Raw genomic sequence first — 23,797 nt, forward strand, 5'->3', positions numbered from 1 at the left:
TTCACACGAAACTGCGAAGCAGATTAATCGTCACGGCCATTTAAAGCATTTACATTAATTAACCTGTTACGTCGCCGCTGGCCACCGGATATTTAATGAAGACTATCTTTAGAAACACGCGGCAGTCGCCTCGATGCATCCGAACGGTCGTTTAGATGCAAATTAAAGATAAAACGGACACTTTTTTCTCTTATTTCCTGTCCTCGATAGCAAAAAATGGAAAAATATCTACGTGGGTAGTTTCATCGCGTTTAGATCGCGCCACGGGACAAAGGAGAGAAGGGGTAGCCCCGTATACCGCGCTAGGCGATCGTTAATTACTCGTCAATTTCGTCGGATGTTGTTCGTCACGAGATTAAATAACCGATACTCCCGGGATAAGAAGAGGGAACGCGATGAATTGCTCTACCAATCATTCTATTACGCGAGGTCTGCTTATCGCGTTGATTCTAGTCTCACCGAGCCTCTCCTCGTTTCGTTCGGCCAGTCTTCGGGCCGAATTATCGAAATCTCGCTCGAATACTCTTACTCGGGAGAAAAACCGTCAAGAATCGAGCTGAGAAACGAGCGTAGGTCGTGAACTTGGTCGCGCTCCGTCGACGAACGTTCTTCGAACAGTGTCAATGTCTCTGGACAGGATATCCTCGGTGCCTCCGAGAGAGTAGCCGGGAATCGAACGGTCTCTGTCTTCCGCGAGGACAGAGGACCCAGAATGTGAGCACACGTTCCCTCTCCTACACCCTTTCGGATCATCCGACCCCACCTTCTCTAGCCGTTGTAGTTGTCGTCCGTTAGGGTCGGAGTTCATTGTGCCACAAGTGCATTCCGAGTGCCGGCGACGGCAATTCGTCGTTACGAACGTGAAGCCAGTTGCGAATCGGCCTGTGACAGCATCGCTCAGGTTTCCCATCGTCATCGTCGTTGTCGTCATCGTCGTCGTTCCTCCAGGAGTGAAGGGTATACGTACACACAAATATAATACTCGCATCCGTAAAATCCTGTCGCGTGCTCTCGCCTGACGACGTCTCGTTGCCAAGGTAGAGGATCTACCTCCACGTTGACGAAAAATTTCTATATCAGGCTTGAGAACGTTCGATGAGATTAGAGAAGCGAACGAAAGTCGAAGCTCGTCGCGCTTTACCAGCCATCAGTGTCACTATCGATTTGACGATGAGCTCGCGGTCGAAACGGCATAGAATTTTCAAGTACAACGTCTCACGACTGGACGAGTGAATCAACCAATTGGACCAACTGAACGTTTCCTGTCGCGAAGAACGTTCTTTGAATGGGATCGCCCGTCCCTCCCGCGTCAAATATCGCCGATGCTACTTCCGGCACCGACGTCTGACCACGACGCCGCGCGTTTCTTTCCACTTCGCCTCTCAGAATCTACATCGCGATAATGCCTTTCTCGCTTTCTCGTCTACATCTCGATAAACCATACGCGAACGAGAAAAGTAGTATCGGAAAATTTTCCTTACCGTGCAACAAGACATCTCTTGTTACCGACAGGTAACGAGACACCCTGTGTTTAAAGAACAGCTATTTACACCAACGGATACATCGATCCGTTTCCGGCGAAAGAATGACACACAAGACGGCAGAGGCGTCACGTTCGTTCGATCGCATCGACGCCAAAGTCCATCCGGCTCGATTAACGCCGCATCCTTCTAAATAGACCGATCGAACGTTCAACTCGATACAGAGAGTTTCTTCTCGACCTTTGCGGCAACCTTCGATAAAAAAGAAAAAGCGTGAGTAAATCTTTCGTCCCAGTGAAATTCCTCTCGAGAAAGGATTTTCGTAGGGGTTGAAATGAACTTTCCGAGTATCTGGCTGCTCGTCCTGTCCCTGATCGCATCTTCGCCGTGGGTATTCTCAGCTAACGTCGTATGCCCAAGATTGGAAAAGTGAGTATTCTCACCCTTAGTCATTCGGTAAGCCCGGAATCGTTGGTATATCGCGCGCGATACCGTCAGCGTCGCTCGAAAGAAAAGCAGATAGTTAATCGAGAAAACATTGTAGTTACACGGTTACGTCGATGGAAACGTACACGGAGCCGGTTATCGTGAATACGTTCACCTGGTGCCTGCAGATCCCACCCAGGTGCCCGAAAACACGGACGGAGATGAGACAACGATATCGTATCAAGGTAGGCAAGCGCACTTTACCTATCTTATTACGTGTCGAGCAATCGATCGACGGTGATAGTTCGATTTATAAAAGGCTTTAATTAAACGGCCGATTTACATGAGGTTCCCTTTCGCCGATTAATTAATTTTGCTGGTTGCTCGCGATGGGAATGGTGAACGTTTCGCGTTCCGTTGCGAATACGTAAGTTAGTCCATCCAAAGACGGAACAGCGTTTGTTCGGGCGTAAAAACGATCGATCCACGATTCGGTGGCCGTGTACACTCCCGTAACGAAATGTTCGCGACTCGATTGTAGGCGTAATCGGGACCTATACCTTCTAACTTGGAAACGAGACTTTCGCCAAGGAAAATCTAAGGACACGAATTACGAACGAGGGGTTACTTTCCGTCGGTTGTGACGGTGCATTGCCGGAAGAGAAGAACAGAGACCTGGCCTAAATTCTCAGGGTTTCGCAATCGATCTCGGTGTCCAATAAATAGATCGATATCCGATAGTGTTTAAATTCCAGTCGGAATTCTAATTCCAATCTCTGTACGCGTCCAAGTACCCCTTGATCGCCTGTGAAAAAACATTGTACGTACCGTATCGCGTGTTACCGGGTACTTAGTTACTCGGTACTCGACAACAAAATTCCCCGGTCGCGACTAGAACGGGACTTAATATTTATTGCGTAGAAACATCACGCCGCATTTTGTTCCGTATTACACGATAGATTGCGTAACTCGAGCGTAGAGAGCGAGAGTAAACGGGGGGAAGAACTTTCGAACGGCATAAGATTCGCAGGAGAAGCCGGAATGTTTTTCGAAAAATGAGACGGTCGATCGTCGAAATGGCAGCTCGGTTCCGTTCGACATTCGCAACCCGCAGTTTCATCATCGGCTGAAACTGTCGATGATTACCTACGCGCATGCACGCGTCTACCGCTTATCGTATAATAACGTAACGAACAGCCAGGGAATTGAAAGCGAAAGCAATTCCTTGTATCGATTGCTCGAGGAGGCGACGGACGAACAGGAATTAAACGGAGAGCATTGGCAATAATAAGGTAATACGGGTAGCGCCTTGAACGCGATTCGAACCGGGACAACGCGGTTCGTAAAGTTCGTCAAGTATTTCAATAACGGAAAAAGAAACGGTAAAGGCTTTTTTCAACCAGCGTTGGAATGTTGAAGAAAAACGAAGCAATTTCAAGGATCGCCGGTGAAACGGTGACTCCGTTCGTCTACGTTCGAGGAAGGACCTGCTTCGCTACTTTTACGCGTTTAACTAACCCAACCCCCTAATCGCGACCCGGTAGATCAAGTTATCATACGATCGATAAAAGTAAAACTTACGCATACGGTTACTTTTCACTCTTGACTCTCCGTCTAGTCGCGCGTAATAACCGATGCGATTAATCCGCGGACCAATTAAGTACTTGCACAACGAATCCCTTGGTCGTAGAGACAACGCGATTGCGACACTCCATCGAGCATCGAGCGTGATGGAATCGATGGCGTCACTCGTTCGTGCGTCGATCAATTTGATCGTCCCCGATTATCTGGCAAATCACCCCGATAGCGTCGATCAAATGGAGAACCGCACGATTCTTTTCCGGAATGCGCGACGTATAAAATTTCATCATTAGGATATTTGAATCACTGTTCGCAGACAGAGACAAAGAGCAGAGTGGTGAACGAGTGCTGCGAGGGCTACGTAATGACCTCGCGCGACGACGCGGAGGCAGCCGTCGGATGTAGACCTTTCTGCGAAAAAGGCTGCCTATCCGGGATATGCGTCTCGCCGAACGAATGCCAGTGTATTCCTGGTTATCAGGGAGACCACTGCGAAACTGGTGAGCTCTTATACAATTGAGTATTTCACGCTCGATGAAACAAACCGACCTTCCACGATCGCAAGATCGCCTGCTCCGATTCTGAAATCGGTCACTCGATACTGCTCCCCCGATTCTTTTTTTCCACTCTATTTCTCAGCACGAACACCATTCGCGGCCGTTCGCGGCCATTCGCGAGTCGTTAGTCATCGTTTCGTTCGCTCGTTCGCTAAAATTATAGGAGAACTTTAACCGTTCAGTCGATTATCGCATTAGAATTGACACGACGCAACAATTTCGCTCTGTTCCGTTCTGTTCGCAGCATGCCCATCGGGCACGTGGGGCTTCCAATGCAGAGAGGAATGCAACTGTACCGCGAATATGTCTTGCAACCCGATTAATGGACAGTGCGCGTGTCCGCCAGGATTACGTGGACAAATGTAAGAAGGCCGCATCTCTCACCGATCGCCTCGTTCCACCTTATCTTTACCTGATAGGAGACCCGCTAAAAGAAAGGAACAGAAAAGAAGTCCTCGGTCGAGTGATTTAACAAGTTTCATTAATCCCTGCGCGTAGTATTTATCGTTCAATTACGTAACATTACCATCTACAACCTGTTGATTGAAACGCGCGCCTAATAAATACTCGATCCAATAACGGAGACTACTGCACGTTTACCTCGCGTGGCATACGTAATTACCGTTTTTACTTCCAGGTGCAACGAGTCGTGTCCGAGCGACCGCTGGGGACCGGAATGCGCGTTTCTCTGTAACTGTGAGAACTCGAAGAGCAAATGTCGGCAAGATACGGGCCGGTGCATCGACACGAACGACGACAGCTTTTTCGCGAACGACACGACCTATCCACGAAATACGGACGAGGGATATCGCGTCGCCACGAACTGGACGATCGTTCGGCTCGACGGAGAGTCTTCGCAGAGTTGGAAAACGACACGGTTAACTAAAACGGCCAAAGGTAACGCGAACGATGATGTCATGAACGCGCGGAGAATAAATTGGTTCCGATGGTATTGGTCTAGACGATCGTGAAATGCTCGCGACGACGGATAATCCTACTCTCAAGGCAACGAGTATGGAAAATACAAGCACACCGATTTCGGTTCAAATGAAAATTGGGACGCAGGCTTACGCAAACGGGAACTCGAGCACCGTCAGACCAGTGATCGTATTGGTGTCCATGCCGGAACGGAGGAGGAACCTGGACAAGAGTCGAGGAGGGAAATTTACCATGAAAAATCCATTCGCTAAGCACGTTCTCGATCATGACGACGATAACAATAATAGTAATAATAATAACAATGATAATAGTAATAACAATCTGCACGGTATCGGTTCACCCAAAACGGATTACGTGAAAAATGTTCACAAGGGTAGGTATAAATTATACTGGGCCATGTTCGAAGTCTCACTGTACTAAATGATTAACTTATTTTTGAATAAAAAAAAAACCAAAAAGAAGACGTTCAACCAACCCAAATTCCGTTGGACATCGCCTTGATCGTGGTAGCCTCGATCGTGTCGCTAGGTTTAACCTCGGTAGCCGTGGTGATGGTTCTCCACATGCGGTCGAAGCTGTTGGAAGCAGCGCGAATCTCGATCTACGAGGAGGGAAAGTCGAGAAATCAGGAGAATCAAAAGGCAACGAAGATCTCGTCGATAGTCACGAGCGGCAGCCTCCCTCGTGAGTACGAAATCCTACTCCTCCACGCGCGTTTCGATCGTTTCGCTTCGTATTTAATCGATTAATAAACTAGCGCCACGAGTGGATAACGAGAAACGTTTCAAAAACTTCCGTTCGCGTAGGATCTTCGTTTGCCGTCGTCCCAGAGTCCAGAACGATATTGACCACGGACAATCTCGGCGACACTTGTTGCAAATACGCGAACGGAACCGCCACGATCAACCTTCGTCTACCTGGGGACGATCTACACGGTGAGCTTTTAGACAGATAGCTGGTCTAGCTTGGCCCTTTCCCTCTTTAGGAACGCTTACCGATCGTTCAGGTCCCTCGCTAGACGACCACTACGATCGACCATCGACGACGCGAATTCACCTGCGGAACGAGTTTGACGCGGACACGGAGCACGTCTACGATGAAATCCCGTTGCAATCGAGCCCTTTCGGCTCTCGCAAAAACGCGTGAACTAATTAGGATACCAAATATACGAATAGGTAGAGGATCAACTGGTAAGAAGAAACGTACAACGAGTTATTACGATCGAGTTGCTCGATTTAAAAGTTATTCGATTCCGAAGGCGGATACGAACGAGTCAGCTCGTCTACGAGTCGAAGAAAAATGCAACCGGACTGGTTTCCGACCTTACGCACCACGCTCCTCTACTCTCCAAGGCTGAACGTGACTACGATCGGTGTACCGACGACGAAAGAACCGAACGTACGCGTCTCACACCGGTTTATGTACACGTGTATCGTAATACACCGGTGACACATCTGAACAGAGAGTGCGTACAGATCCGCGTAACAGTGGCAAGTGTTACTCTTAAAACTATCAATCGGAGTCTCGATTTGCGCGCTGACATCACCGGCAATAATAAATCTATTGCGAGTCAGCGTCACGCGAAGAACGCAGCAGCGTACTCGCGTCAAAATAAGGAAACGCTAATTCACCGAATGTTCTTACTCCGCGATAGGCGATAATTACTTTTTTTTTTTCTCTCTGATTTCCCGCGAATCGTTTCGAACACTCGGTTTATCGTACAGTAAAAATAGGACAACCAACCAACCAAGTGGTTATCGCGCTCGACCCTCCCTGCCACGCTGGACATTTTATCTCGTCGCGTGCATTACGCTACTTATCCTTTGCGAACGAACGTATATCGACCAATTACATAAACTACGGCAATGTAATAAATCGTTTGCTCCTCGAATATTTCCATTCTCCGGAGGGAAACTCGGAAAAGCGAGTCTGATTTTCCCTCCAACTTTTTCCGTTCCACTATTACGCATGGAAACGATTCTTCGCGCTCCGCGCATATAGACAGATAAGATTAACCGTGTCAAGAATATGGAACAGGGTCGAAGGCGGGGGAGGGAATAAAAAATGCTTGAATTTCGACACTCGGATGCTGTCGTATCCATAAACATTTCTGGGAAGCGATGCTGCGCAATTGGATGGTCAAAGACGGTTGCCCCGCCGCGTGACCCCGCAACGGAAACGTTATCGTCGCGCAGAAGATGTCATGCCGAGCGACAAAGAAATTAAGAAACTAGTTGTCCGTCGTAATTCGTGCATTCAACATGCTCGCAGCGTTGATCATCTGTTCGGTTATATCGTCGACGGTGCTGGTGTCGGCGGACCCGTTGGCGTACGAAGGCGTCAAGGGTAAGGGCCGCCGCGTTCATCACGATCAATCGAACCTGGCCGTGAACAGTACCCTGCAGGCTGGACTTTGCTATAAGAGGATACGGTAAGGGAACGGGAACGATGTCCATCGATCTCGAGCGTAACGAGTTGCCGAACTTCTCTTTCAGTTACGCGGATGCAGTCCAACTGAACTCCACCGGCCAGTTCCCTCACAATACTCTTCCGTCGACGCCGCAGGAAGGCACGGTGAGTACACACGAGGCGCATACCTATAATCGAAAACTTGTATATTCATGATCATTTTTCTTCGTCACCAGTCAGGCGCGTGGATCACGATTATAGACTGCTGCGACGGATACGAGCGCAACCCAGCTTCCGGGAGTTGCGACGCGCGTTGCCTCGAGGGATGCCTAGGCGGAGAATGCACCGCGCCAAACGTGTGCACCTGTTTGCAAGGTTGGCAGGCTCAGAAGGGTGTCTGCGTGCCTTACTGCGACCAACCGTGTCAGAAGGATGCCTACTGCTTTTCCCCGAACGTCTGCGCTTGTAAATTAGGCTACGAGGAAATAAACCAGGAATGCAAGCCGATATGTCCGGGTGGTTGTAGAAATGGCGATTGCGTCGAGCCACATGTGTGCAAATGCAAGCCGGGATACAGGGATCAACCGTCCCCGGAGGTAACCGCGGGAATCGAACCGAAAGAATGCGTGCCCATTTGCGAGAATGGCTGCCAGAACGGGCAATGCACCTCTCCTGGAGTCTGCACTTGTCGCGAAGGGTGAGAGAAAGAGAGGGAGAGAGAGAGCACCGTTTCTTTTCTTCTTTTCCTCGAGCAATTCTTCTTTATAGGACAAACAAATTGTCGTCTGTTCAGATTCGTCAATCCACCGGGTGACCAAGAATCCTGCGTCCCCAGCTGTCCCGAGGGATGCGAGAACGGTGAATGTACCGCTCCGGGCGTCTGTAGGTGTAATCCGGGTTTCGTTTTCGGCTCGCCCAACAAGTGCGTTCCCGAGTGTCCGGGAGGTTGCGCGAACGGAGAATGCGTCGCACCTGGGACTTGCCGATGCAATCCTGGCTACGGCTTCGAGGACAACGCGTGTGTTCCGCAGTGTCCTCAAGGTTGCCCCGGTGGCCAATGCGTCGCTCCTGGTGTCTGCCAATGCGCGCCAGGCTACACCCTCGATTCCAGCAACAAATGCGTTCCCGAGTGTCCGCAAGGTTGCGCGAACGGAGAATGCGTCGCTCCTGGGAGTTGCCGATGCAATTCTGGCTACAATTTCGAGGGCAACGCGTGTGTTCCTCAGTGTCCTCAAGGTTGCCTCGATGGCCAATGCGTCGCTCCTGGTGTCTGCAAATGCGCGTCAGGCTACACCCTCGATGCCAGCAACAAATGCGTTCCAGAGTGCCCCCAAGGTTGCGCGAACGGTGAATGCGTCGCTCCGGGCGTGTGCAATTGCAATTTCGGCTACTCCCGCGATTCGAACGGCAGATGCGCGCGTATTCAATCGAACTCGCAGCTCGCCGAGTGTCAGCAAGATTGCGGACCAAATGCCAGATGCGTAGGCCCGAACCAATGCGCTTGCAATCTAGGATTTCGTCTCGATCAAGATATCATGAAGTGCGTCCCGTTTTCAAACTCGTTTCATTGCGCGAACGGTTGTGGCAGCCAGGGGGTATGCGTTGGCCCCGACATGTGCATCTGCAATTACGGAATGGCCGTCGATCCTGTCACCGGAATGTGCCCGGAACCGCGAACCAATCAACAATCCCAATGCCAATTCGATTGCGGACCGAACAGTAGATGCATTGGCCCGAATCGTTGCGCCTGTAATCCTGGATTTTTCCTCGACTCGAACACCGGGAAATGCATTTCCCAGTACGGCGAACCCATCTGCGAAATGCCATGCCTGAACGGAGAATGCACCGGGTTGAATCAATGCACGTGCAAGCGTGGATACGTGATGAACCCGAACGACATCACCCGTACGAAATGCGTCCCCGTCTGCGTCGGTGGATGTCCGAACGGCGTTTGCACCGCGCCCAACATGTGCATCTGCAACCCTGGCTACAGGAAGGAGACCGGTGTCAAGGGCAGACAGAGATGCGTTCCGGTCTAACCAATTCTTCCTCTTTCTCTAGCCCCTCGTCTATTCGTCTACCCTATCTGTACCTCTTTCTCTCTTTCCGTTAGCTCGTTCACTCGCTCGTTGACTCATTCGTTCGCCCACTCCCTCGCGGTTCTTTTATCGTAGAGATATCCGAGAAACACGAGCTTCGTACAATGGTTAGACGAAATTTCCATTACGCCCAACGTGTTTTTCAATCTGTATACGAACGTAGACGAAAATAAAATGGACCGATAAGTTACGGTACATAAAAATCTGGGATGTGCATTATTAACAATTCCTGATTAGCTGAAACCCCGGATCGCGCGTAATATCCTGTTTCGATTCCCATGTCGCAGGACGTGATTCCGTAGAAAGGCATGGAGGAAATATCGGCCAGTAAAGCACGACAATCTGTAAAACTGTCCAGTCGCTGTTCAAGTCGCGCTGAAATCGTTCACCGATCCTTACTACAGTTCGTGGAAGGCTGTCAGTGAAAACGTACCAGAATGAGATTCCTCCGCGTAACGCTTTCCGTTCTTCTTCTTAACTTAATGGCCGGTCTCGGTCTATCCGACTACGGATTCGATTCCGATTACGAGTTGGGCGTTTGCGACAAATTGGTCAGGTGAGTCGACGCGCGTTTCGATCGAACGATGAATGAAGTGACGCGTTCTTCTCGAACGTTTTCTTCAGATACACAGAGACGCGTTACGTTCCGTATCAAGAGACCTATCGAGCCAACAAATGGAGGATCTTTTACGAGACGAAAGTACGATGGAACTATAAGAAGGAGGTAAACAGGTTTATTACCGCGGGGAGGATCGAGCCGTATCCCGTCCACGCGTGCGTGAAAAAGATACGATTATTTTCAGTACTACGTCAACTACCGGAGGGAGAAAGCGTGCTGCGTTGGGTACAAATTGTCGACGGACGGTACCACTTGTAACCCGGACTGCGATCCACCTTGCGCGAATGGCCGCTGCATCAAGCCCAATTATTGCCAATGCTCCGACGGTTACAGAAAAAATCTCACCTACCCTCACAATTGCGAGCCCGTTTGTTACAATTGCGACACCGGTAGGTGCGTCGAGCCGGGCGTATGCCAGTGTCACTCGGGATACCAAATGAACAAAGAGGGGATCTGCAAGCCAGTTTGCACGCTCGACTGCGAACAGGGACACGCGTTTTGTTCAGCTCCGAACGAATGCACCTGCCATGAGAATTACGAGCCTGTAGCTGATTACGTCTCCTCCCAGAGGGAAGTGCGTATCGACGGAATCACGCGCTACTATTCAAATAAATAAACGCGCTGAATCAATTCCGATTCAAATCCGATCGATTTTTACATTTTTCGCAGATGTGCAGACCGATCTGTCAAGTCGAATGCGTGAACGCGGAGTGTACCGCGCCGAACGTTTGCACCTGCCATCGAGGCTACGAACCAGATCCGGATAATATGTTCCGTTGCGTACCAAAGTGCGACGATGGTTGCCCGTTCGGTACTTGCACCGCGCCGAACGTCTGCACTTGCGATCCTGGATACCGAGCGATCGAAAAGAACAAGTGCGAGCCGATCTGCGACAAGCCCTGCGTGATGGCCAGTTGCATAGCACCGAATCTATGCAGCTGCAACGAGGGCTACGGATTCTTAGGCGATTCCAATTACGTCTGCGAGCCAATCTGCGAGAAGGCTTGCATCAACGGAACCTGCACCGCTCCCGACGTCTGTACTTGTCACGATGGCTACAAATTCAACGGCGACGACACCATGACACACGTGTGCGAACCTTTTTGCGAAACATCTTGCGAACCGTACGGCCAGTGTACCGCGCCTAACGTCTGCACCTGCATCGACGGTTATAAACTCGTCGAGGGGAATCGGCATACCGTAACTACCACTATCATTTATTCTTAAACACGTATCGGTTAGACATTTTGCTTTGCGTTTGTAGGATTCGTTGTCCTTCTTCTCGTCCAATTCGGTCTGCGAACCTGTCTGCGAGCAAGATTGCGTACACGGTTACTGCATGGCACCGGGTACGTGCAGCTGCAATCCAGGCTACGAACCATCGAAAACCGAGAAAAACGTTTGCGAACCTATTTGCCGGGTGAATTGCGTCAACGGCTATTGCAACGAACCGAACGCCTGCAAATGCGATCCGGGTTATCGACCTTTAAAAAACGACAGCAACCACTGCGTGCCCCATTGCGCACCGGCTTGCGAGCACGGATACTGCAGTGCTCCCAACAATTGTACCTGCGAAAACGGCTACCAGGCTAGCCCGGACGACCCTCTCGTCTGCAAACCGATATGCAGTAAATACTGTCATCTCGGTACATGCACAGCACCCGAGACCTGCACGTGCCTCGAAGGATTCTCCAAGATCGACGCGGAAACCTGCGATCTGATTTGCTCGCAACCCTGCGTGAACGGATACTGCGCGAAACGTTACGATACTAGGACGGCAACGTGTAAATGTAACGATGGCTATCGACTTTCGGGGAACGATTCGAACGTTTGCGAACCGGTCTGCGAACATCCTTGCGAGAATGGATTCTGCGATGCGCCGAACAACTGTAGCTGCAACGAAGGTTACAGATTGTCGGAGGAAAGTTGGAACGTTTGCCTACCTGTCTGCAGAAAATCGTGCGGCCCGAACGGGTACTGCGTTGCACCGGACGCGTGCAACTGCAACGATGGTTACAAGTCGTCGGCGGACAACGGAACCGAATTCGTTTGCGAACCTGTCTGCGAATCGAACTGCGAGAACGGAGTCTGTACCGCGCCGAATCAGTGCACCTGTCACCGGGGATACGAGAAAAAGGAGGGAGAAGAAAGCTGCGAACCGTTCTGCCGGTCTTGCGAAAACGGAACCTGCGTGGAGCCGGAAATCTGCGCCTGCGACCAGGGTTTCGTCTCGGTTCAACGGGAAAATCGAACCGTCTGCGAACCGTATTGCAGGAATTGCACCAACGGAAAGTGCGTCGCACCCGATGACTGCCGGTGCGACGTTTCTTTCGTAAAACAGTATACCGACGATTCGAACAACGATACCGTCTGTGTCAGCGTGTGTAAAAATAATTGCAACGACCGCGGGTCTTGCGACCTCGAGAAGAACGCGTGCAATTGTTACCACGGGTGGAAAGGGGTGTACTGCGAGGAACCAGAATATTGCATCGTGACGATGGATAACGAGGATAACCGGTTAAACGTGTAAATATTCGAAATATAATATCGTTCCCGCTCGCGTTCCCATTAATTTTTAATTACATACGCGGTCGTCATCCTTTTTACAGATCGAACATCGAGTACGACGTAAACGATACGATTAATTACGTGCTCGCGAACAGTCCGCTCTGTAGTCACGATTGTTACGACGAAATCAACAATGAAACGCTATGCCTCGGAAAGTATAATAACACGATCGCATGTTTTATCGGCACAGGTAAAAAGCGTGTACCTATTCTACGCGTGCCTAGATATTTACATAGGTGCTCACGTTTTTTCAGATTCTAGCTGTTATCGAGTAAACGCGGAATACAAGAGTGCCCCGGATTACAGAATAATTGGCGGAGCTGCAGCTGTCGGAACGATTGCAGCCTGTAGCGTCGCTGCGATCTATTTACTGACACGAAAGTACCAAAGGGGCAGATTTTCTCTCGGTATCTATCATTCGCATACACGTATACACGCCATTTGTATACGGACTATTTAATGACAAATGTCCTCGTATATGCGTACAGGTAACGCTGCAACCACGTCGGCACAGGGAGAAGTTGGTTTGTTGGACGAAGAGGAGGGCAACAACAGTCTCTAACCGATGGAACAGTCGGATAATAATCGTCTCTAGTTCGAGCTCCGTTCGACAAACGTGATTAGCGTAGTTACTTGAATAAACGATATACGAAAATACATTTGTGTATGAGTTTGATTGCCAGAATTTTCCTAACGATCGTATCGAAATGATTCGTATGTAAGTAGTACGCGCGCGTTTTCACGATAGAACCGATTTGGAAGCTCGCGGAATCAGACATCCTGTTTTCGGTCGGATAACACGGGATGCACGGATGCACGTTAGGAGGGAGCGAGATACGCGGCTGTTAAATCTGTAGTACGCAAGTAGAATAGACACGTAGAGTGGTCGGTCAGTCGAGTGCGTCCCTCGATGGGAAGAAAGGTTCGATAATGGGTTACGTCGGTAGTGTCGTCCTTTTGAACGCGATCCTCGTGACAGGGTCGACGGCATGGGCCAGTAACGACGAATCGTTGTGCGTCGTAGTCGTTAGGTAATTTTTAACTAGCGTTCCCTTTAAAAGTTAGAACGAGAAATAAGAGCTCTCCGCTGTTTCAGTCGAAGGGTATCGATGTACGTCCCGTACACGGAAACGTACAAGGACCGGAAGTGGGGAGTCTTCCATCAGACAAGGACCCGAACGAACTACAAGATAGAAGTAAGAGAGACCCTATCGGACCCTATTTATAGCTTAATCTCAGTACTAATCTAATAATAAATAATAAATATTCGTCTCTGTCCAACGAATCATTCGTTCGTGGTAAACGTAAACTTTCAGTACAAGACGGTTTGGGTACACGACATGGCATGCTGTTTCGGGTATCAGAAAATCGACGATCGATGCGTACCGATATGCACCAATCCCTGCGTACACGGTAACTGTACGGAACCGGAAACGTGCGAATGCGAGAAAGGTTACCGGCCGTCGAAAGATACCGCGCGTGAACGTTACGTCTGCGAGCCGATGTGCGAGACCGATTGCGCGAACGGAGTCTGCAAGTTACCCAACGAATGCGCGTGCAATGCCGGCTACCAATTGACCGAGGATAAGTTGCACTGTTCGCCAATTTGCCGGACGAACTGCGAACAGGGGAACGCGCGATGCCTCGAGCCGGGCAAGTGTACCTGCGATCCAGGGTATCGTATCGTACTATCGATACTATCACCGAACGAAGATACGCGGATATGCGCGCCGATCTGCGAGGTACCGTGCATCAATAGCGAATGCACGGCTCCGAATCGTTGCACCTGCAACGACGGATACGAAATGGACGCGGACGATCTATTCGCGTGCAAGCCCAAGTGCGAACCGATTTGCCTACACGGCAATTGCACGGCACCGAACGTTTGCATCTGCGATCCGGGATATCGAATGAGCAACGACGAGCATTGCGAGCCAGTCTGCGGTCAGCCCTGCACCATGGGTACTTGCATCGCCCCCGACGTTTGCAGTTGCAACGACGGTTACGGATTGCTCTCCAACGATTCCAAGTACGTCTGCGAGCCAATCTGCGAGAAACCGTGCGTAAACGGAAACTGCATCGCGCCCGAGCTCTGCGCCTGCCACGACGGATACGCGTCGAATCCCGATCGCAACCTGTGCGAACCGTATTGCGAGAAAAGTTGCGTCAACGGAGAGTGCATCGCGGCAGGAATTTGCAATTGCACCGAGGGCTACCGGTTAAACGAGACCGCGGAGGAACGAGTATGCGTGCCGATTTGCAAGGTACCGTGCGAGCCTCGTGGGATCTGCGTCGCCCCTGACACTTGCAACTGTTCCGAAGGATATCGGTCGATCGACACCGGTACCAACGGAAACGAAGTAAGTTATCTTTTTCTCTCTTAACCTTATCTTAACCTCTTCCGTCCCTCGTGAATACCCACGCAGATACCGGTTAACGTCACGGAGGCGCGTGGTTCGGTTTGCGAGCCCGTTTGTAGCCAAACTTGCGAGAACGGGAAATGCACCGAGCCCAACGTTTGCACTTGCAACAAAGGCTACGCGATAGACGAGGAAGGGGGAAGATGCGAACCTGTCTGTTCGTCTTGTTACAACGGCAGTTGCATCGGCCCGGAACTCTGCCGGTGTTTCGAAGGTTTCGTTCTCTCGAACGAATCCATCTGCGTGCCGTACTGCAACGACAGCTGCGTGAACGGGGAGTGCGTCGCTCCGTACGAGTGTCGATGTTACGCGGGATTTCAAACGAGCGTCGCTAATAACAGCTGCATCGAACCGTGTACGAGAAGTTGCCAAGGCCACGGAGTTTGCATAGAGGACGATAAACCGTGCGAATGTTCCCTCGGATGGACCGGCTGGGACTGTGACCAACCCACGGTCTGCATCTTGTTGTTAAATCTGGACGATGGCAATCTCGACGAGTGAGTATCAAAATCTACCTTTCTCCAATCGTAACGCGATCGGTATATTTAACGGTAGACCGTTCGTCGTAGGCTTACGATTCACAATGAGACGAATAGCACCCTAATGGATGCTAGACTGTACGCGCCGTATTGTTATCGATGCAACGAAACGGTGACAGACCAGACTTTCTGTTTCGCTATAACCGAACCGGAGGATCGCCTATCCACGGCGACGGTCGGTTGCTTCGTCGATACGGGTACGCAATCTTTCGATAAAGGTGCGCCAAACCGTCGTTTACAGTTATTTTCCGTTCGCAGGGCCGACGTGCTACCAAATGTACAACAGCAGCCACAGCACCGCGGCGGTGTCCAGAATAGCCGGAACACTGGCAGCGGTCACCGTTTTGATAATGGCTGCCGTGACTACGGCGATGTACTTTCTGATTCGTAGTCACCAGAGGAAGAAGATGCGCGCAGGTATCGAATGAGGAGGAACGTCGTTCGCGATGAAAACACGAAGGAAGGCCGGAACTCTGAACGAGATAAACGCGGCGCCTCGTTTCCGTCGTTCGCCGTGGCGAACAACGAAAGTGGAAATTGGTACGCTCTGCTGATAAGCAATATAGATACGCCGCGGCGCATCGAGTGCTAACGTTGTCGTCGAGTATCGTTGGAGGCCTTTCTGCGTGTTCTCTTCCCTTCGTCATTTCCCTCCTATTTTTCTCTACTTTACCACGATCGAAATCGACCAAGGAAAATGATGGTATACGTGTTCTTGATTCAGCCGTCGCGCAGAGCGCGCGACTCGAGCCCCTCTTCTCGCAAGACGAAAGTTACGCTGTGTCATCCACGTTGGATTTACACGAGGTTGAGGAGAGCTGAAGGCAAACATCGAAGAGAATTTGAGAAGTATAATATCGAAACCGTGAACGTAATTGCGTTTTAACTACTACCCTCTACCACTTGTGCTCTCTAACGTACCGTTTACAAATTTTGTACAAAATAGAGAGAAAAAAATATGGGACATTTTTCGCTCTATCGACTTTTCCCGATACGATTCACAAATCTTTGGTAGTGTGTGTGTGTGTGTGTGTGTGTGTGAAAGAGAGCGAATAGAGATCCACGTCTACAGTGGCCGAAAAGAGAGACGATCGCGTAATTCGATCGGCTCAGGTGCGGTTCAAGGTGACCGGGTGGAAAGGTAACAGACCAATAATCGTTCAACCCCGTTAGCGGCTGGAGGACGAGACGGAGCGCGGAGCAACCCTGATCTCGATCGACGCGGCACGAACACGGTGGAAACGGAAGGGGTCAACGGGTGGTGGTACCGCGCAGCTGCAGCCGCGGTGGTCGACCGGCTAACGGAAGGAAGGCGTCAGTGAACGGGGGAGCGCGGAACCGAGAACGCGGGTGGTACCAACGACGCGACGCGACGCGACGGGACGCGACGCGACGCGACGCGGACCGACGGCCAGTCAGTCGATCGGTAAACGAAAGCGAACGGGAGAGAGAGAGAGAGAGAGAGAGAGAGAGAGAGAGAGAGAGAGAGAAAGAAATAGAGAAAGAGTAGCCGCGTAGAATCGTTGCAGTCGATCCTGTGCGAGAGCTGGTGTGTCGTGTCCAGGGTGTGTTTTACGAACGGTTCGACGCGATATAAGGCGGTTGTCGTCGGCCGAGAGGCCGAGAGGGCGTGCGGGAGGGCGGGAGGGGGGTAGGGCAGGAGGCGACGGGGAAGGATGTCGATGCGCCGCCGGTGGTCGGTTTCGGGGGTTGACTCGCGCCGCGGGGGCGATGAGCGCGCTTCCCTCCGCCCTGAGACTGACCTGCTGCCGTTCCTGGCTCCTGCTGATCTGCCTCGTTTACCTGCTGCTCGGCTGCACTTGCCACGCACATCCGGATCGCCTGAACCGCCGGCTACTGGCAGGTGATGACGTACGCGGTTCCAGTTACGACGACGACGATGCCGCCGCCGACGCCGACGCCGACGACGATGTCTATGACGACGAGGAGGACTACTTCGAGGAGAACATCACTGCGGGTAAGCGTTAGGCGTGTTAAGGACGATCGAAGGGGCGCGAGAGATGCTTCGAGCCTCTCGAAACCAATTCTCCTCGAAATCCCGTAAAATAGAGAAATTGCCGAGGGCGCCTGCGTCTATAGGTACACGGGAGAGAAACTGGTCCTTCTTGATTTTCGCGCCAAGTTCCACGCTGCTGGTATTGATTTTAATGGATGCTGCAAGCTCTTGGTCTTCGCATGTGGGAGTTTGCAGATCGCCTGCAGCTGCGTGAGACTTGAAATAGGTCCACTTTCTTCTCCCTCTTCTCCGCGGCCTCCCGCGTCGAAGGAGACTGGAACGAGAGAAAAAGGTTAAAAAAAAAAAAGGAAAATACCGTGCGTCACTCTCAACCCCCGTTTCTCAGCCCCGTCCCGTTCGCTAGAAAGTTCCACTCGAGAGATGCTTCGGGAAGAACGCGTTCTCGACCGTACTCGTCGTGGAACTTTCGGAACCAGGTCGGAAAGCACAATTTTAGAAAACGATGAAACGATCACCTCTCTCTCTCTCTCTCTCTCTCTCTCTCTCTCTCTCACTGTTATCCGCTAGTTTTACTTTGCCAAAACGGTACCGATTAAAGAGAAATCGATTCGTTTCTGGCACGTTGCCCATGGCCTAACGACGGTAATTCGGTGCAAACGATGATGCGATTATCCGGAGAAAAGTTTTCGCCTCATCCTTGACGCGCCTCGCTTATGCTCGAGTATATCACTGAGTCCCGTGCGTAAAATGCTCCTTTCGTTCGTTAATCGGGCGGAATGTAGGCTCTTCGGCGTTCGAGGTTTGACAAACAGACACCGGTGGACAATGCGACAATGGTTGGTGCACGTCAAACGGAGAACAAAGAAGGCGCGTATCGAACAGGGGAGTACATAATAGTTGAACGAGAGACGATGATATACTCTGGATCGGGCGAGTGTAATATAATTGTATAACGCATGTTAAAACTCGACGGGCGTATAAGAAGACCGATATCCAAGTATCGGGAGCTATTTAAGGGAACGGGCTGCATATTTGATTCGCTCTATCGGGAAATGGTCGTAGATAACCTAACATGCTATCGATTCGGTCTGTTTTCAGCAAAGGGGCAGTACCTGGGCTCGCCGTGCGATGCTTCGTGCAATCCGGAACTGCAGCACGTGTTCTGCGACACGGTCACTGGTTTCTGCGAGTGCGAGAAATTCTATCCGGTTCGTCTTGGGCCTACCAAAGGATGTGCCAAACGTGCGTACAAGACTTAGACTCGGTTGGGAAATGAAAAGAGCGAAACTGGGTAGAGAGAATTGAACGATCGTTTATCGGTTTTTCAGCTAAGAGACTCGGGGAGCAATGTTTCTACCGCGCGACTTGCACGTTTGCGGATCAACACTCTACCTGCACTCAAGTGCAGCACAACGCCGTCTGCGATTGCGAGGAGGGTTACCATAGAGTCGCCTTGTCCAGGCCTAACAAGAAGGTGTTCTGCGCCGAAGGTACACTTTTCTCTCTCTTCTTTCGAGTTTCCGCTCTCCTGCATCGCGTATAATTTTCTCCACGCAGATCTGGTGCTGATAACAACGGACATTCCGACCCTGCTCTGCATAGCATCGGGAATAGCGGTATTTACAGCGATGATATGCTTCGTGCTCAAGTTATTCAGCCGTGCGAGGTACTCAAGGCCGCGGCACTATGCCAACGCGAATCACGCGCCCCCCATGTTGTTCTCCAGCGACACGGGTGAGTATCAATCCGCTACTCGACCACCGAGATTTGGATACGAAACATCGACGATAGACGAATTATCATCGCGGACGTGCCGCGGAAACAGCACTCGCGGTAGAGCTACCCTCCCGTCGAGGAGCTAGTGGCCACTCTGCTGCGGAATCGATAGACGGCCGAGTATCGATCAACACCTCCGGTTTATCTCCTTCCGGTTTATTCGTTTACACACTTCCCTCTCTATTTCCTCGATTCGCTCGCACCTAGTTCGCGATAGGAATCTTGGAACACGCGAACGACGACCCCGTGTCTACCAGTGCTGTCCACGTAGCAACGCTCAACGAGAACCAAATGAAATTTGATCGATACGATCCAACAGGTATCCCACTGACGCTTCACGGTGGTCGACCATCCTCGCGTTCCAGCCAGAGGAGCAGCTCGGGAGGCCCGTTGACCTACGCGTTCTCCAGAAGGCCTAGCAGCGGTGGTAGCCGTGGTCCCTTGGTACCAGCGTCGAGAGCAGGTGCGGCACGTGCCGCCGCCATCTTGCTTATATCGTGTCACCTGCAGGCGACCAAAGGCGGGAACAAGCATCGACGTACCCTTAGCGACGTTGCTGAGGGATCGTCCGACGGCCTCGGTAGACGATCAACGATCTCTTTCTAACTCTCTCTCTCTCTCTCTCTCTTTCTCTCTCTCTCTCTCTCTCTCTCTCTCTCTCTCTCTCTATCTATCTATCTATCTATCTATCTCTATCTCTACCTCTGTGTCTACCCTTCAAACCATATCTCTTCTCATACTCTATACATCATCTCTGCGCGTGTCCGCTATTGTTCCCTTTCTACTACTACTTCTTCTTCTTCTTCTTCTTCTTCTTCTTCTTTTTCTTCTTCTTCTTCTTCTTCTTCGTCTTCTACGACTAGTTCAAAAGATCCGTTCGTATAGTCCTGTCCTTCTTGTTTCTTCTTTCGTCATTCGTTTGTCGTAGAAAATGATTCGTAAGATTCGACGCGAGGAGACGGAAAAAAAATCGCTTCTCGAACGAATGACATCGATGACGAAGAAGAAGATGGATGGTGATGGTGGTGGCGGTGGTGATGGCGGTGGCGGTGCCATAGTACACACGGGTGGTACTGTTGCGTCATAGTCGTTACCGATTTTTTTAAACCTTGTCTCCCCTAGATCCTCCCTATTGCGTTTCTTGGCTTTCTTGGTAAACAAAGCTTAAAGAAACGAGGGAAACGCAAGCTCCGTTCACACTTTTATCCTCGCAAACGCGAACAATTCATCTTTCTTTCTCTATTGTTTGCCCACGACTAGAATATCGTTTCCCTCGATGCGACGACGCAAATGAAACTACGTCGATCGAACGGCAGAAGAGTATCGATTAGTTCGTACATCACTCCTTTTCTTCGTACCTTACACGCTCATCCCGAATAGATGAAATGGAAAACGTTTAAAAACCACGTACACATACGCGTGGCGTATATACATGTATACATATATATAGATTCATATACACGTATATACGTGTACGCGAGGATCGTACACAATGCTACATTGTCACGCGAGATGTGATTCTAATGTGTATCCAATAATATAAAGCGCTGCACGAGTGTGTTACGAGATAGCAAGATGGCAGCGGCCGATTTCGTTGCTCGTTAACGAACGAACGTTCTCTGGTAAGACGTAGAGAGACACGAAATCTTTACGCACTAGCTAGCTCGCCGCACACGCACGCAAAACAGTGCCGGTTCGCATGCGAGAGGCAAGGCTTTACGAACTCGAGCAGTTTTCACGCCCACCACGTTCGCAAGGGGGTGAAATTTTCTAATCAAGCTTGCTACCGGTTCCCGCCGCCATGTTTTATTTGCTGCACTTTGAGATGTCGCTTTGTTATGCGAAGCAGAGTAACGAGAACGAACGCTAAAAATATTGGAAATGAAAAGAAAAGAAAAATTACATCCGTCCCCTCCGTTTGCTTGTCCGTCGCTTTTCCGCTTCCCCTCTGTGCGTTTAGCAGAAATTTGACAAGTCGATCAAGTAAAGAGGTGTTTGCATTTTTATAGAAATATCTACGAGTTAAAGAATCGCGTTACCTGGAAATCGAAGATGGAGCTTGGATCTGTCTCTCTACCACATATGCAACAGGATGCGCACGTGTATCTTTCACACGTCGTCGCCCTCTCTCTCTCTCCCTCTCTCTCTCTCTCTCTCTCTCTCTCTCTCTCTCTTTCTCTCTCTTTCTCTCCGTCTGGCTGCATTTTCCGTCGCCTTCTCTGTGCGTCGTCAATCGATAATATAAGAAAACCCCGTAACGAGATCCCTGAATTAGAAACACTTGAACAGCTCGCAAGTATACGTGTACGTATTGTATGTATCCTATCGTATATTCGCACAACCTGCATACACGTGCATCCTGCATCGACGCCTCGATGGCACTCTAACGGTTGGTTAAGAATCAATAGTCCACCAATTATACGTGTATACGTACACGTGTATTATATATGTATGTACAATATATTATATGTTACGTAGATGAAGGTTGAGCGTTCGCTTTCGTCTATGCTTGCTTCGCTCGCTCGATACAATTGCTTCTTGTTTCTTCGACTACGTTACATGATACAGCATGCGATGCTCGCTGTCGATTATACAGTTGACAATTACACGACGACAATTTGCACAGTCACCCGACCGTACACGGGAACATCGGGATCCGTATTTTCTTCGACTACTTACTTCGATTCCCTACGATTCTCTGTCTGTCTGTCTGTCTGTCTCTCTCTCTCTCTCTCTCTCTCTCTCTCTCTCTCTCTTACTATTCTCTCTACCCAAGCTGCAATTTGAATCCCAGTTCACGCAGTACTTTCTTCGTCTCTGGTGCTACGACCATCGAGCTTGCGTATCCTCGTCTATCAACGAGGGGAACCGATTAGCTTGCGAGTTTCGAGGTATCGATGATGGGTAGAAACTTTTTCCAGAGACCACAGTGAGGCCAGATTTTTGCCGACATTTGCCGAGCAGACGCAATTATATTTTCGTCAATTTCCATTTGACGTTTATCTCCGAGCCTACGTAATATAGCTGATTAACTAACCCTTAGCGTAGCGGAATGGTGCGGGGAACGGGGACTAACTAAATGTTCTCTTTGTTTCCCGATAGGTTCCCGTCGTCCTAGCTTAACATCGGTTCACAGTTCATCCTCCTCGGCCCGTAGCTATAGCGCGCGACGCCTCGAGAAGGAAAGAAACGAGAAGGAACAACGACAGGCGCTGCAAGAGCTAAGATTGGCCAAGCAACGAGAACAACAACAGCAGCAGCAGCAGCAGCAGCAGCAGCAACAACAACAGCAGCAACAGCAGCTGCAGCAACAACAGCAGCAGCAGCAGCAGCAACAAATCGCGCCTACGCCTAGTCCGAGAACTCCTCACTCCATGGACGAGCTATTACCCTCCGTGGAGGAAGGAAAGGAGGTCTTTTATAACGAGGTATTTGTATCTCTGCCCTTGGTGAAATGAAACGGTCTCAACGTTGGATGGTTTTTAACGTTGAACGGTACACCAGCAGGTGCCGACGACATCGGACACGAGCGAGGAAACCTCGATGAAAACGGCGGTCGTAACGACGACCAACGTGAACGCGAGCCGATTCGGTGAAATGGCTCCCGTCACGACCCCGACTACGTCCATCTTCGATACGAACATCGCACCGCGCGCCACTGGTGACATTTTTCAAGTGTAGTTTACGACTGTATCAAATATCAGGACGAAAACGAATGATGATAATGTATCAAAATGCTCTGCCACGGACACGCCGCGCTTCAATTTAAACAAAACTAAAACTACCTACGTAGATTGTACAAACGGTACAAAGACCACGAAGCTGAACTTTTGTTTCAGCCTAACGCCTAGAAGGCCTACTGCAATTTACTCGATAACGATACGGTATTTTGACCTTCGGTCAGCTTTAAACGAGAAACGATTCACGAGTACGATACCAGTATATGAAGTTGTACCTGAATAGGGGCAGGGGGGTAGAAAAAGTGTTGTATGTTTGACAGTTAAGAGATTTTATGGAAATTCTAGTCCACCAGCAAGATTCCTAGTCCGCACGGATCACCTTAAAAATATGCGATTTCCAGATTGAAAGGTTTTTTCTTTCTTTTTTCTTTCTCTTCTCTTTCTTTTCCCTTTCTTTTCTCGATTATCCTCGTTGTCATCGTTATCGTTATCACTACTATTATCACTACTATTATTATTATTATTATTATTATTATTATTACTATCATTACGTTGCTATTATTGCTGCTGCTGCTGTTGTTGTTGTCGTTGTTATCGTTCTTGTTGTTGCCGTTATTATTATTACAACTGAAACTTTTTAAACGTTTACGAATCGTTAGTTTGACGATGGAATATTTTTGCAAAAGATTCAAACGGACTATCGAAAAGTAGAACGATCGATCACG

At 50.0% G+C, this 23,797-nt stretch overlaps 5 protein-coding genes across 8 annotated transcripts; all 5 read left to right on the forward strand.

Annotated features, from left to right (window-relative positions):
* Positions 1 to 1,805: 1,805 nt before the first annotated feature.
* LOC143427900 (uncharacterized) lies at positions 1,806 to 6,169 on the forward strand. Its single transcript, XM_076902406.1, has 9 exons — positions 1,806 to 1,910; positions 2,026 to 2,152; positions 3,805 to 3,988; positions 4,290 to 4,407; positions 4,683 to 4,942; positions 5,007 to 5,357; positions 5,447 to 5,668; positions 5,791 to 5,919; positions 5,991 to 6,169. Exons 1-9 carry the CDS (start codon positions 1,816 to 1,818, stop codon positions 6,128 to 6,130), a joined length of 1,626 nt encoding a protein of 541 aa, XP_076758521.1. The 5' UTR covers positions 1,806 to 1,815; the 3' UTR covers positions 6,131 to 6,169.
* Positions 6,170 to 7,099: 930 nt separating this feature from the next.
* LOC143428621 (uncharacterized) lies at positions 7,100 to 9,477 on the forward strand. The gene is made up of 4 exons (XM_076903641.1): positions 7,100 to 7,415; positions 7,480 to 7,558; positions 7,630 to 8,090; positions 8,187 to 9,477. Exons 1-4 carry the CDS (start codon positions 7,246 to 7,248, stop codon positions 9,430 to 9,432), a joined length of 1,956 nt encoding a protein of 651 aa, XP_076759756.1. The 5' UTR covers positions 7,100 to 7,245; the 3' UTR covers positions 9,433 to 9,477.
* Positions 9,478 to 9,918: 441 nt separating this feature from the next.
* Positions 9,919 to 11,338, forward strand: LOC143428253 (uncharacterized). Its single transcript, XM_076902977.1, has 4 exons — positions 9,919 to 10,048; positions 10,117 to 10,216; positions 10,296 to 10,685; positions 10,748 to 11,338. The coding sequence occupies exons 1-4, from the start codon at positions 9,930 to 9,932 to the stop codon at positions 11,336 to 11,338; spliced, it is 1,200 nt and encodes a 399-aa protein (XP_076759092.1). The 5' UTR covers positions 9,919 to 9,929.
* Positions 11,339 to 11,369: 31 nt separating this feature from the next.
* On the forward strand, positions 11,370 to 16,220 carry LOC143428254 (uncharacterized). Its single transcript, XM_076902978.1, has 10 exons — positions 11,370 to 12,637; positions 12,721 to 12,869; positions 12,934 to 13,086; positions 13,168 to 13,199; positions 13,574 to 13,710; positions 13,776 to 13,875; positions 13,996 to 15,039; positions 15,106 to 15,596; positions 15,669 to 15,835; positions 15,897 to 16,220. Exons 1-10 carry the CDS (start codon positions 11,451 to 11,453, stop codon positions 16,064 to 16,066), a joined length of 3,630 nt encoding a protein of 1,209 aa, XP_076759093.1. The 5' UTR covers positions 11,370 to 11,450; the 3' UTR covers positions 16,067 to 16,220.
* Positions 16,221 to 17,275: 1,055 nt separating this feature from the next.
* LOC143427949 (uncharacterized) lies at positions 17,276 to 23,101 on the forward strand. Of its 4 annotated transcripts, none has more exons than XM_076902477.1 (7): positions 17,276 to 17,616; positions 18,715 to 18,858; positions 18,945 to 19,106; positions 19,174 to 19,350; positions 19,712 to 19,972; positions 22,495 to 22,820; positions 22,897 to 23,101. In XM_076902477.1, exons 1-7 carry the CDS (start codon positions 17,370 to 17,372, stop codon positions 23,071 to 23,073), a joined length of 1,494 nt encoding a protein of 497 aa, XP_076758592.1. In that variant the 5' UTR covers positions 17,276 to 17,369; the 3' UTR covers positions 23,074 to 23,101. The 4 variants fall into 4 exon arrangements, with proteins under 4 accessions (XP_076758592.1, XP_076758593.1, XP_076758594.1 ...); XM_076902478.1 differs by having other exon boundaries at positions 22,900 to 23,101; XM_076902479.1 differs by having other exon boundaries at positions 19,712 to 19,855.
* The last annotated feature ends 696 nt before the right edge of the window (positions 23,102 to 23,797 follow it).

The sequence above is a fragment of the Xylocopa sonorina genome, chromosome 10, assembly GCF_050948175.1.
Source record: "Xylocopa sonorina isolate GNS202 chromosome 10, iyXylSono1_principal, whole genome shotgun sequence".
NCBI classification, from domain to species: domain Eukaryota; kingdom Metazoa; phylum Arthropoda; class Insecta; order Hymenoptera; family Apidae; genus Xylocopa; species Xylocopa sonorina.